This window comes from Hibiscus syriacus, unplaced genomic scaffold (genome assembly GCF_006381635.1).
Source record: "Hibiscus syriacus cultivar Baekdansim isolate YM2019G1 unplaced genomic scaffold, ASM638163v2 tig00110860_pilon, whole genome shotgun sequence".
Classification (NCBI taxonomy): domain Eukaryota; kingdom Viridiplantae; phylum Streptophyta; class Magnoliopsida; order Malvales; family Malvaceae; genus Hibiscus; species Hibiscus syriacus.
Genome location: NW_024062891.1, coordinates 80,622 through 94,985, shown reverse-complemented (window position 1 = coordinate 94,985; position 14,364 = coordinate 80,622). Strand labels below are relative to the sequence as shown.

Genomic DNA, 14,364 nt, shown 5'->3' with positions numbered 1-14,364 from the left:
ATATATTTTAATTTTTTTTTTTTGTATTTTCATCTGATAATTTATTTTTACTATCCTAAAATTTTAAAAGTTCATCCTCCAAACATAAAATCTTGAGTCCTCAAGAGCCAAAGACTACATCTTTACATAAACAACTTCAAAAGTAAACAAACAATAAACCTCACTGCCACAGTTAAACTATCTAACAAACAAAGATCACAATCTCACAGGAACAAGCCTAGAATTACAACATATATACTGAGTTAGACCAAATGTATTAGCTTCATTAAATGAAAGCCTACGAGCAGTCATTGAAGGCATGATAGATTAAAAAAAGTAGTCGAAAGTCATACCATCTAGCTAGCATCAGACATATCTACTCCTTGGTAGTCTTGTTGATTAGGGACTTGTGGATGTGGGGGATGACACCACCTCCAGCAATGGTACCCTTGATAAGGGTGTCCAGCTCTTCATCACCTCTAATGGCAAGCTGCAGATGCCTTGGAGTGATTCTCTTCACTTTCAGATCTTTGCTCGCGTTTCCAGCCAACTCAAGAACCTCGGCAGTTAGGTACTTGAGGATGGAGGCCAAGTAAACGGCAGCCGTAGCACCAACTCTGCCGTTTGCAGATGTCCTAGTCTTTAGGTGACGGTGGATACGACCCACTGGGAACTAACATCAAAAGGAAAAATGAAACATGGGATTAAATTACCAATCCATGTTCAAGAAACAGATCAATGAAGATCCATGGCACACAAAAAAATGCAATCTTCCTTGCTTATAGCATTCAAAAAGCCCCAACGAAAAGACAAGTCCTAACAAGAATCTTTCATTTAGTACAGAATCAAAAGTGGGAAAAAGAACCCAGGAAAAGGTTGTTGTACCATGGACGAACTGTAGAAAAGAACACCCGAACAACTTTAGTAACAAATTAATCACAACTACATTTTGATTTTTACCACTAGTTAAAGCATGGATGGATGGAGGAGGCGACCTGAGATCATCCCCAATGAATATTTTAAATATTTATATTAGTGATCTATTTTTGTCATTAAAATTTTATATGTTCAACCATTAAAATTTATAGAAGTTAAGCTCATCTATCATAAAATCAACAGTGCCTTGGCATCCTAAAGATGAACAGATTGCAAATGTATCGATCTTCAAAGGTGGCGAAAACAGAATAATGCGCCATATTATGAAGAGAAAGAAATCCAAAGATCTATAATTTTTTATCGAGGAGAAACCACAAAAAAATACTCCTTCGAAATCAGATATGCTATTTTGTTATACTTTTAGAGACCACAAAAAAACCTCAGATTTACTAATTTTTCCTTGGTTGTTTCGTTTGGCGTTTTTGTACATCCAAAGAGACTAAGCATGCATAATTTAAAGCACAAAGGAGGAGGAGCAGGAAAGAAAACTACTGTTTTGTCGTAAATAAAGTAAATGGTAGTCATTTGAGAAATACCTGAATTCCGGCACGAGATGAACGAGAAACCGGTCGCTTCTTGTCCTTGTCTTTGGCCGTGTCCTTATTAGCTGCGGTTGTTTTCGCCGCCAAAAGCCCCTTTCCACCTTTTCATGCCATATTTCTTCACCTGAAAAATAACACCGCCGCATTTAATTTCCAGTTGGTACAAGAAAACAAAACAAAACAAACTAATAAACATCAGTAAAACCCAGATCTTTTAAAAGCTTATCAGATCTAGTCAAATAATTGTACAAGTTATGAATTTAAAAACGAAAAATATAATAAAGAAAATTCCTCTTCAAAAAAATTAATGGTGGGTCAAGAGAAGAGACCTGAGAGATTTGGGAAGCTGGAAAGCGAAGAAGCATGGAACTAAGGAAAGATGATGGTAATTGGAAGGTTAGGGAAAGGTTATATATATATATATATCTCCTCAATTTAAATGCCGGATAACGTAATTGCGCTTAATTTTAGGTGGGAAAATCCTTCAAGTTCACCGTTTCGAAATCTTTCGCCTTACTTTGCTGAAGTACCCTACCCTCTCTGACCAAACACATGCCCCTGAATTCCTTGGCCGCGTGTATTTATATTGTAACTCAAAACATTTCATTGCCTACACAAGAAAAGTGAATAAACTAACCTTTATAAGTGTTTAAATATATGGTAAACTATAAAATGGTGAGTATGAGTACATTTTCTTTTTAGCATTAAAGTCTTAAAAATAAAAAATATCACTAGATTTATGTTTGATAACAAATCGATCACTCGATCGTAACAAAGGTTACCCAACACGAAAGGTTGATGTGGTACATTATGTTGGCTTACTTGACACTGTTAGCACGTGTACTAAATGGTATTGAAATATGAAAAGTTTCTTTTAAGTTTCAAGAGTAACAAAACATTATTAACGTTAAATCATTTGCAATGGCTTGAAATATGAAAAGTTTTCTTTTAAGTTTCAAGAGTAACAAAAACAATTATTAACGTTAAATCATTTGCAATAATAGTAATTAAAAAATTATGATGCAACTATTTGATTTCTATCTAATTATATATATATATATTTTAATTGTTTTTAAGGCAAGAAAGCATTGTGTGCTTTGAAGATAGGTGTTCATATTTAACAGTTGAATGACCGGTATATTATAAAATGATAATGTTAATGATCAGTTCAGTACTTTTAAAATCTTCAATGAAGAAAAAACTTTATCATATTTCAATGACCATTTATGTAGTATATTTTTGTTCCACGTGGTCAAATAATGTCGAGAGTTATTGTAATATGCACCTGCTTAAAATATATATTAAGTTGCACCAAACGGTTACAAAGCAACAATTATTGAAGATCGAGTTATTGATTTGTTATAAAACAATAATATTAGTGATTGTTTTTATACTTTTGAAACTTCGATGCTGAAAAAAAAACTTACTCATACTTTGGTGACCATTTAAGTTTATCCTAAATTATATCTCTTATTCACTCAAGGTGTATAATTTTTTATCAAATAGATATATGATGTTTTCTCTATTATCATTTTAAGTGTATGATACATAACTATCGTTAAAAAATCTCATCTACCACTTGAAACATAATATAAAAAATCAAGTGAACTGATTAATAAAATTAAAAGATGAATGATCATATTAGTGTCCTCCCTAATTAAATGATCATAACTATATTTTTTTTACATTGACAAATTCTTTGTGTTGAATTTTTAGCTTTTATTATGCCAATTTTGTTTCAAGCTACTTCTCATTATGTGACGAAATCAAAATGCATTTCCCTAAAAGAAGAGGTTCAAATCAATATGTATTTAAAACTTTCCACATTTGTAATTAAGTTGTGATATAGTCGAGACATCGACCAATGCAATGATTATAATGCAAAGAATATGATTGAAGACTGAAAATTTGTTTGTAAAAAGCTAAAAAAATTAAAGAAAAAAAGAAGGAAAAAAATTAAAGACCGGATGATGAATAAGGTCGGAGGCTAACTTAGCGCTTTTATGTCGCAGATCTGTCTGGATTACTAGAGGCTAAGGTAGAAAAAAAACTCCGAGATGTACATTTGTTAATCATCCAATAAAAAATAGCCAAGTAAACATTTGACCTTCGATTCTTCTTTAACTTCAACCCACCGTCACCAGGATTTCAGTTCTGTACTTGCTGGTTTGTTTCCACTCTTTTCTTTTTCCCCACTCAGTAGTTGCAGAAGATATCTCCTTGCACGAACGTTCACGATTCTTAACGTAAACCCAATCTGCAGGTCTGCTTAGATCCCACTCTCGCCGTTTTTTATTCTTTTTTTCTCTTAATTTTCAAATCCCAGCCTTTTTTGGTGTTTGCCTTCTTTGTACAGTTTCTTCCATCCGCATTTGAACAATAGCAATCTTTGCTAACAATGGAGATTTCTTATCGGATCTTTGTTGTTTCGGTTCTTCTCCTCTTTTTGGTTTCTGGGTCATTCTCAATCGACAATTTTCACCAACCGTAAGTTGGTTTTTTTATCTGGTTATGTTTGAAGTTCTATGCTTTATCGTTGAATTAATTTATAGCTACCGAAGTAGTTAACAGTTGATTAAGATGTGATATCTTAATTGTTAGCTTTAAAACTTGGCACCTTTTTGCACGGTTCTAAGATCTCGTTGGCACAATTTGGTTTATTGGTAGTTATCGCCGCCAATTTGTTTTGCTTTTTTTTAAAAAAAATTGGTTGTGTTATTGATTTGATCTTATTAGCTCAAGATGACCTCTGAATGCTTGTACAACTTTAATATCTGTGTCGACCATAACTAGAATAATGTTCCGAGAGTGAGAGGCAACTTTGAGCCAAACTTGTTGTCATCCCTGCTTCTGCTAAGTTCATTGACTAAGAGTGAATAATGACCTCCATCAGCCCTTATTCATAAATGAATTAGGTATTGCTAATTTAAGTTAACGGCAAAAAAGAAAATATTCTAAAAATAATCACTGCCTGATTCAAATGTAATATGCAACTGCTTACTTAGGATAGATTATGTTGTTATATTCTGATAAAGTCACACGTTTAGCATTGAGGCTTCAGAAGTTTGGCTAAAAGTAAAAGAGCTCTTGCTTTGTAGTATATTTTCAAGAGTTATTGTTATTTTGAATTGAACTAGTGGTAATTAGCTTGCTCCCTAGAAGAGGTTTAACAGTTCATTAGGTGTCTTTAGATCACTCATTTCTCGTGAGTTCTGATTTGTAATTAGTATTGATTTGATTTCATCTCACTTGGTTGGAAGTTAGGATGTTATGTTGAGTCTTGGTTTAAGCGAACACACTCAAACTCTTTTAATGTTTCTCTGCTATGCACTTGAAGTATAAGGTATTATTAAGACATTTTATTTTCAAGAGCAAATCAGCTTTTATAGTTTCTAGGGTTTGTGCTGCAGTAAACCTTAAGAAGTGAATGTATTGGATGAAGATCCATATAAGCATGCTTGGGTTGCATCTATCTATATTGAAGTGCTGTGTTGCTTTAATATTGGGGAGCTTTCAGAAGCCATTCTTCATTACACTGATGCTAATAAGTGGGGCTTTTCCCCTAAAAAATTTCTTGTGCACTTGCAGAAAAGCTTTTGGGCATATGATGCAGAAAAATAGCAATAAGATATGTGCTTCCTATAGGAAATTTCATTTTTAGACGAACAAAGTACATGTAAATGTTGTTTAAGTGTGAATTCAAATGTCTCCTTGGAATTTGATTTTAACTTAGCACTGGCCTGATAATTGTGCCTGCATTTGAAATAATTGCACATAATCTCAGTAGGTGATAATGATCTTTGATTTTATCTAATTCTGATATTTTTTCCCTTTTCCCACTTGAATTTATACATATAGATTTCCTATTGTGGAGCCTGATCCTGGTCATACAAAGCTTCGTCTTTCGAGGGAGGGCTTGGAAGCCATCAACAGAATAAATACCCCAATTGCAGCTGTTGCTGTGAGTTTAGATACCCTTCCAGGCATCTAGCATGTATTTGCAATTTATTGGTCATATCTGAAGACCTGACTCTAAATATCAGTTAGACTCAACTATGGTTTGCATATAAGATGCAAATCATACATCATTTACCAATTTCTTTAGTGATATCTAACTTGTTTTTCTGGTTGGCAATGTTGGTTTATTCCTGTAACATAACATATAAAATCTGAAAAGTTAAGGCTTTTGGTTTTAGTTCTCCCATTTTAAGATATCTTTTTTGGATTCATATATCCAGGTCATTGGTCCCTACCGTTCTGGCAAATCTTTTCTGCTAAATCAACTTCTATCACTGTCTTGCCAAGAAGGTGCATTCTTTACTGCTATACACTGCTTTGTTGTTTGCAGACATTGTTGTCACTTCCAACGTTTTTGAAATTTCAAATGGGATCAATTTGATTTCTTGTTGTTTATGCTATTTCTTATTTATCCGTCAGGATTTGGTGTTGGACACATGCGTGACACAAAAACAAAGGGTAAGACAGCAAGAATATTACAATTATGCACACCTGTTAAATAGGATGTTTACACTTTGTCTCTATCAGGGATCTGGGTTTGGGGAACACCGGTAGAGATGGATATTGATGGAGTAAGAACTTCTGTTTTCTACCTTGACACTGAAGGTTTTGAAAGTGTTGGAAAGTCAAGTGTATATGACGATAGGTAATTCCAGCACATCACTTCAACTTGCTTTATATAGTATATTGTTAGTTATATTTCTTTTATGATGCTTGTTCATGCAGGATTTTTGCTTTGGCAACTGTTATGAGCTCTGTACTAATTTATAACCTGCCTGAGACGGTTAGTTAATTCTTCTATAATTTTTCTAGAACTTTTCCTTGTTTTTAGATGCTCTTATTTGAAACATTGACATATTGGGAAGCTGAAAAGGCTATAGTTTTAGACTATTTCAAGCTAAAATTTGTGAAGCCAAGTGTTTCTTGAGATATTACTTCATTGACTAAAACTTTGAGTAAAAGATTGCTCAACTTTAGGGACTATATAGCCAGATATTAAATATCATTTATGTCTGAGATCTTGTGGTTATGATATGTTTGATTCTTAAAAATACAAGTAAATAAAAAAATTAGGAGTTTTGATTAATTGAAACGGAGGTATCTGATTGAAATATTCTTTTAGATGGAAAAATGTCTTCCAATAAAAGAATATCTTAAAAGTTACTCTCTCTCTCTCTCCTCCGATAAAGTGCTATACAGGTATCATTTATAAACGCAATGCTGTCAATTTTAGCATTTAAGTCATTCAATTAGCATCACAATCTATGCATCAGGTTGTTGGCATGTGGCTAAAAGTCTTGAGCCCTCAATTAGCAGCTGCTTTTGATGGAATGATTTTTTGTTGATGGGTTTATCTTTGTGCTATTCTGTCATTAGGTCCGGGAGGCTGACATATCTAGGCTGTCTTTTGCTGTAGAGCTTGCTGAAGAATTTTATGGAAGGTTTGCCTTTTCTTCCATATGCTGAATTGAAAGTGTTATCAGTTTATCACATTCACTGAGCAAGATTGGTGCTATTTTACATTTTAGTGCTCGTTAATTTTGACACTAACTTGTGTTGTGTTTTTTGACAAAAAAATAATGGAGCAGAGTGAAGGTAAATTTTGACTTACCCCCTAAAATGTTTGTCTCATTTTTGTTTGTACGTGCTATTCTGTCATAGGTCCGGGAGGCTGACATATCTAGGCTGTCTTTTGCTGTAGAGCTTGCTGAAGAATTTATGGAAGGTTTGCCTTTTCTTCCATATGCTGATTGAAAGTGTTATCAGTTTATCACATTCACTGAGCAAGATTGGTGCTATTTTACATTTTAGTGCTCGTTAATTTGACACTAACTTGTGTTGTGTTTTTGACAAAAAATAATGGAGCAGAGTGAAGGTAAATTTGACTTACCCCCTAAAATGTTTGTCTCATTTGTTTGTACAAATGAAGCTGTTTAGCAGTGGAGATTCTAGAGTAACTAAGTTTTTTGTAGGGGCAAGACGTTGCTTTTGAACCTGCAAAACTTTTGTGGCTTATCCAGCGAGATTTTCTGGGTAAGTTCATAATTGCCTTCTAGCATATGACTTATGAAGTGTCATGAGGCCCGGATACTTTAAACGTTAATGTACCAGGGACATGCTAGCTTCAATTGCACTGCCTGTAATATTATTATTGCAACAGAGTTATCCCTTTCTAGCTTGTATTTGTTATGTTACTCAGACTCTTCATTTTTCATGAAGTACTTGTGTCCGACTCTTGGATACGGGAATATGACTTCCAAGGAAAAATCTAACCATACCTTGTCTAAGACTTACACCCGACCGAGTAAATATTCTATTCATCAAATTCTTGTTGCTTTTAAATGCTTGGGTATATGTCTGGTTAAACTTTGCTATGGATTCATTCACTATACTCATATTAAGTTTCTCAGAAAATCTGTGGAAGATTTGGAGGCATTCCTTTCTGGATGCCATTAAGAGTTGCCTCTACCCTACAATTCAGGGTCAATTCACTGACATTTTTCTGGGTTTTATACAGAAGGGAAAACAGTTAAAGAAATGGTGGATGAGGCCACTTAGACATGTCCCGAACACTGATGGTTAGTTTACTCAAGCATCCTTAGTTGTTTTGGACAGATGTTATTATTGGGATAATCTGATGATGATGCACGTCTTGTATTTTCAGGAGACAGAATATTGATCAGGTATTTCTTGCATGAACTAACTTGTAGGTATCACAAACTAATGTTACTTGATCAGAATTTCAAAGTTCTTGGAACTTTATCAGGTTAACCAGATCCGGGATTCATTAGCTGTAATGGGGGATAATAGCACCGCATTTAGCCTACCCCAGGTATGAGTTTCAATCTTTTTACTTGTATTACCCGTTTCTCCCTTTCCTGTGCTATTGTCATTCTGATCAGGTACATAAATCGACGCTTGATTTGTACGAGACTTTTTTTAGTCATGGCTACATTTCATATTTGCATTTTGTTTTATATGGTGGTACAAAAGGCAAAGATGTCTTTGCTTGCTTACAGTGAGATTTAGGATGATGGATGTGTGTATGCTTTCACTCATATGCTGATTTGCTGCAGATCTGTGTTATATGTTGACCAAAATTATGGTAATTGTTAAAATCTAAACCTTTACTACCTAATTAATTGAAATTTGAACTTACAGCCTCATCTCATGCGAACAAAGCTTTGTGACCTGAAGGATGATGAGCTTGATCCCATGTATGGTTAAGAAAAAGAGCAATTGAAAGAGCTTGTAGCTAGTGTTATACGCCCAAAGATTGTGCAGGGCAAGCCTTTAAATGGAAAGGAATTTGTTTCCTTCCTGGAAAAGGTTAGTTTTATTCGTTTTCTCAGACCTGTTCTTGGATAAGTTAAGAGTTCATGAATTGTGAGAATTCTTAAATTAGTTGTGTTAGGGATTGTGATTAGTTGATGTCCACAACTTAGTATTTTTAATCTTATAGATTCTTGAAGCTTTGAATAAAGGGGAGATCCCATCAACAGGCTCTCTTGTAGAGGTTTTCAATAAAGGTATTGTAGAGCGATGCTTAAAGCTGTATGGTGAAAGGATGGAAAAATTACGTTTACCCATGCCAGAGCAGTCCTTTCAAGATATCCATGAAAGGTCTCGAGAGGAAGCATGAAGACTTTTGATGGACTACATTTTGGTCGCCACCATGCAAAGAAATCTTTTGAGCAACTGGATGAAGAAATCAAGGAGGTATTGACTGGAACTTTAAAGGGCATTACCCTTTATATCGGTTCATACATTTAGTTTTTTTCCCGAGTTATAAATTTCTGGTTCTTTCCATCAACAATTCAATTTCTTCTTTAGGTCGGAAAAGGAGATGTTGTAAGTCGGTAGATAAGGAGGAAACTCAATAGACAAGCAGAAAATTTTATGAAGACATTTTTTTTGTTACACTTTATAATGGTAGGCATGTAGATGTCTACCCGGGGTTTTAAGAGTAATAAATCCTGCCTTTTTAGTTATTCTCGTATGTAATCTGATCTGATCTAGTAGACTTTAATAGCTTTTGTAATTCTCACATCTTAATTTGGAAATCTTTATCCAGGTACAAAAGAATGTCTTTATGGCAAATCAATATCAATCTTCAAGGGTCTGTGAGGAACTATATACCCGATGTGAAGACAACATGGACCAGCTTCAAGTTCTCAAACTTCCTTCTATGGCAAAATTTAATGCAGGTTTCCTGCAATGTAACCAAAGCTTTGAACGGGAGTGCATTGGGCCTTTAAAAGCTAACTACGAGCAACGGATGATGAAGGTAATCGGGAATCTTTGCAATTCCCTATTCAACTTCTTTTTTTCTTACATATGTTATTTCCTTTCTGTTTCCATATTTAGGAGTTCCATTCAATCTAACTGATCTAGTGTGTTAGAGCATTTTGAAACGAGTCCAAATCATTTTAATGCTTGAATTAATGAAGTTCAGTTCTTTCGAAATAAGTTCAGTCCTTCAAAGGTGGACATGAAAAAAAAATCAATTAAATGGAAAAAGATATATTTGTGGTGCTTTCTAATTGAAATTGTAGAAATTGTATTTTCTTTATATTAGCTAAATAATATGTTTCCGAATGTACCATACATTTTGCAGATGATGGGGAAGTCACGTTCCTTGTTCATCAAGGAATACAAAAGGCTCTTCAATTGGTTGGTGGCCTTTTCTTCATCATGGTGATGGTCGGTCGGTTTATCATAAAGTTCATATGGTTGAAATGGCTGCATGGATACTATTCATCTTCTTAGAGACGTATACGAGGTTGTTCTGGTCATCGGAGTCTCTTTACTACAACCCCGTGTGGCATTATATTGTAGCCACTTGGGCTATTGTCTACAATCCCATCCTTGATTTGGACAGGTAATATAGCTCCGCTATGTATTCTTAGCCGAAGCTTGTTGAAATGACCAGTTTCCCCCCTATCATTCCCGGGTTAAGTTGGATATCGATATTTTCTGTTTCCTGTTTACCTTGTGTGTTTATTTGCTTTTGCAGATGGGCCATTCCAGTTGGTTGTATGGCAGCACTGGATACTTTATTGGCGGTGTTATGGCAGACGGAAGCACAAGTCGAGGTGGCTTTTACCTATGTATAATAGTCATAAAAGTGGCCCAAATAGACCAAGATCGGATTAATCGAGAAGTGTATGAGCCATTTGGTATGCTATCAATCGAGTCATTTAAACTCAGACGAGCTTTTCCATTTTTTTCAGCAAATGAAAGCTCGCCAATTAATCTTTTGTTCTCAATAGGGTCCATTAACCTTAAGATTGTCAAAGACTGGGAAAGAATCATCAGAAGAACAGGCAACTACACTATCTTTACCATACAATGTTTACACAAATCATTTGTACTAATATATAATCTGTTGATATGTTTCAAATGCTTATTTAATTGCTTCAGCTTCCTGCTCCTGTTTGCCATAAAGCATCAACATCATTTAAATGCCTCATCGATCTGAACGTTAAAATAAAAGATGGAAATTGTAAGAGTTGTGTAAAAACCTGACTCCGAAAAGGTTATATTAATGCGTTGAAAACCTTATTAAAAGACATGCATAATTATTATGTGAACTGAATTGAATACAATTACTTTAATGTGTACGTGAAAAGAGAGAAACCTTAATTCTCTGTAAGATACTTCCCTAATCTTCTTTCAGTGTCAAGGTTTTATCTATTATTATAATAATTTAACGTTCTATGTTATATTCATCATGACGACGCAGCTGTAAATCAAGAAAGACCAACAGTTTTTATATAGTTGGATTTCTTTCACGGTAACTTGTTGATGCATTTAAAATTGTTTAGAGAGTAATTGTCAGATTAATTATCATTCTCCATGCTTTCTCAATATTACGTCTAGACTCGAATAAAACATCTATTCAATGAAAGCTTTTGATTTTTTTTTCATGCTTTTATTCTATGTTGTACCTTAATTTTAAAACCTAATTTATTTATTAAAAAAAGCTACCACTTAATTGGTTAACACTCATTTTAAAGGTGGCATCCACACAATTTGTAGTTTGAATCGTATACGTCTTCTTTAGTGGTTCACGAGAAAAAGACAGCTTTACTTTATTAACTGAACTGGTAAAGACCGTCATTAACCTTATTATAGAAAATGACATCTTTATTTTATTACCATTTCCGTTTCTGACATCAGTACACAGATTCCCCATTACTTCAATTTGTTTTGGGTGCACCAACTCTAAATACACATTAAATCTCGATGTATACAAGGTCTCATTTTGGTAGGCATAGCCACTGTCAGTGATTTGAACATCATGAGCTCTGTTGTGGAGAAATCTGCTTTGATGATCTGTGGAGACTACATGGAAGACTACGAAGTGATGGTTCCTTTACTGTTCTGCAAGCCTTTGGAGTTAGAGTTGATTGTGTCTCTCCCAATAAGTTTCCCGGTGACAAATGCCTAACTGCCATCCATGATTTCGTAGGATTTCAGGTTCAAAAAAATGATTTGATATTTTCATCATCATATATATACATGATTTGCTTCATTTTGAACCCTACTTTCCCTTTTTCCAGCTCTACTCAGAGTTTCCGGGCCATTTATTTACACTGAATTCGAACTTCGATAAAGTGAAGGTCGAATGCTACGACGCCCTGATTATTCCCGGAGGCCGGTTCACCGAGCTTCTCAGCGTCGACGACAACGTCTTGAGTATAGTCAAAGGGTTTGCTGATGCAGGGAAGCCTATTGCTACGAGTTGCCACAGCCAACTACTTTTGGCGGCTGCGGGGCTTTTGAAACGCAGGATATGCACTGCGTTTGCAAGCATGAAACCGGTGATTGAACTGGCCGGTGGTATTTGGTGGGAGCAACCGGGAATTACATCGGCTTTTGACATTACCGCTTGTCTCAAAGACGGAAACATATTGAGCTCAATCGGATGGCCGGCCTATGCTGAATTTCTCAAAGCTTTGTTTGAATCCATGGGAGCCCGAGTTCATGCAACCAAGGCTAACTCAGTGCTTTTCCTATGGGGTAATAAGATAAGCTCTCTTCACTAGGAACATTGTTACATAGATAAAACTAATCACAGATCTCGTGTATCGTGTTTTCTTTCAAGGACTTCGTAGAAGATTACGAATTCAATGTCCCGTTCCGTGCACTCCAAGCATTAGGCTGCAAGGTCGATACGGTTACCCTGAGCAAGAAGAAGGGAGAAACATGTGTCGCAGCGATCCACGACAACGAAGGAGCCCAAGTTTTCAGCGAGAAACGTGGTCATAACTTGTTCATCACAGCCGATTGGAGTGATATCAGAGTTTGTGACTACGATTGCCTCGTCCTGCCGGGCGGGAGGTCTCCTGAGTTGCTGGTAATGAACGACAAAGCGGTCGATTTAGTGAAGGAATTCGCCGAGAAAAACAGGGTGGTTGCCGGGATCGGGCAAGGTCAATGGCTGCTAGCTGCTGCAGGTGTTCTGAAGGTGATTTCTCATCATCACTATTTGTTTTATACAATGGTTTGTTGATTAATTACATATATATGGGTTTTTAAAGATTAATGGATCATATAATTCAGGGGAAGAGATGTGCAAGTGGGCATGGAACGAAGGTAATGGTGAAGATGAGTGGAGGGGAAGTGGAAGAATCTGAAGGGTGTGTCTGATGGGAGGCTGGTGACTGCCGTTGGATGGTCTGCCCTTCCTTCCTTCATATCTGAATTATCAAAACTTCTGGGTTTATCTTTTGAGTTTTAAATGTGAAAAAGTTTGAGCCTTTATGAAGGTGTCCAGCATAAAAAGAGGTGTACGCACTGAGCCCTATGAATGAAGTTTTTTCTTTCTTTGTTTCAACATAAGAGCCCGTTTCTTTTAAATAAAAACAAAGAAAGAGAGTGGTGCTTATGTTAAGAAAACTAAGAGTAAACTACTTATTTGGTCACCTATCTATTGCTTACTTTCTGTTTTGGTCACTTAATTAATATTTTTAAAATCAGACCTAACATTACATTTTAATTCTATTTTGATCACCTGCTGATAAAAAAATTAATGATGACATTGATGTGTCATCATAAGATAATACCATGTTAGTAATGAAAAATAATTTAAAAAATATCATGTCAATGTTTCTGTTAACTTTTTAATTGTGATTGATCAAAACAGAACTAAAACATAACGTTAGATATGATTTTAAAAAATAATAATAACTAAGTAATCAAAACATTAAATAATAGATGGATGACCAAATAAGTAATTTTACCTAAAAATTAACTAAAGACTGACTCGTTTAAATTAACTATTTTTAATTAATGAAATGTTTATTACATAGAAGTGTCAAGTGTGTCCTTTGGTAATAAATTAAATGAACTATTTTAAATTTATAAAATATTTATTTTAACATTAAACTTCTTATTAAAATAATTTTAATTGATAGTTTCTCATTTAAATTTATTATCCATTTCTGTTATAAAAAAATTATAAGAATGCATTTTGTTGAGAACACCAACAATAATAGTAAGAAGGCTTTAGAACCATATTAGAAAAATTACCTTTCATAATAATCAAAACTTTTTTTTTATTATTATTAATCAAAACCTTATATAGCTATTATACGACAAGAATCCTTGAAACGGTAAAAGTTGGTATTTGTGGCATGCAAATGCCATTTGAGGTGGCATTTCAAATACGTCACCAATTCATTTATCAGCAGAGGGGAAAATTACTATATATATATATATATATATATATATGGGTAATATAAACAAATATCTTTGATTATAGGTACGAGTTTATTTTAAAATTTGATTTTTTATTTTATTTTATTTGTTTTTAGTAGGGTTCACTTTAAATTTTTTGTACTTACATACTTAGTTTTTTTTTATATATATATATATATATATA

General features: G+C 34.5%; 1 protein-coding gene and 2 pseudogenes across 1 annotated transcript; 2 read left to right on the top strand and 1 right to left on the bottom strand.

Moving 5' to 3' along the window:
- Positions 1-308: 308 nt before the first annotated feature.
- On the bottom strand, positions 309-1,571 carry LOC120143648 (annotated as a pseudogene).
- A 2,037-nt stretch (positions 1,572-3,608) lies between these two features.
- Positions 3,609-10,812, top strand: LOC120143635 (annotated as a pseudogene).
- An 883-nt stretch (positions 10,813-11,695) lies between these two features.
- LOC120143662 (DJ-1 protein homolog E-like) lies at positions 11,696-13,317 on the top strand. Its single transcript, XM_039157927.1, is given in 6 exon segments — positions 11,696-11,854; positions 11,857-11,957; positions 12,041-12,501; positions 12,585-12,948; positions 13,044-13,126; positions 13,128-13,317. Coding segments are annotated over 6 exon segments (1,179 nt in total). The 5' UTR covers positions 11,696-11,778; the 3' UTR covers positions 13,222-13,317.
- Positions 13,318-14,364: the final 1,047 nt, after the last annotated feature.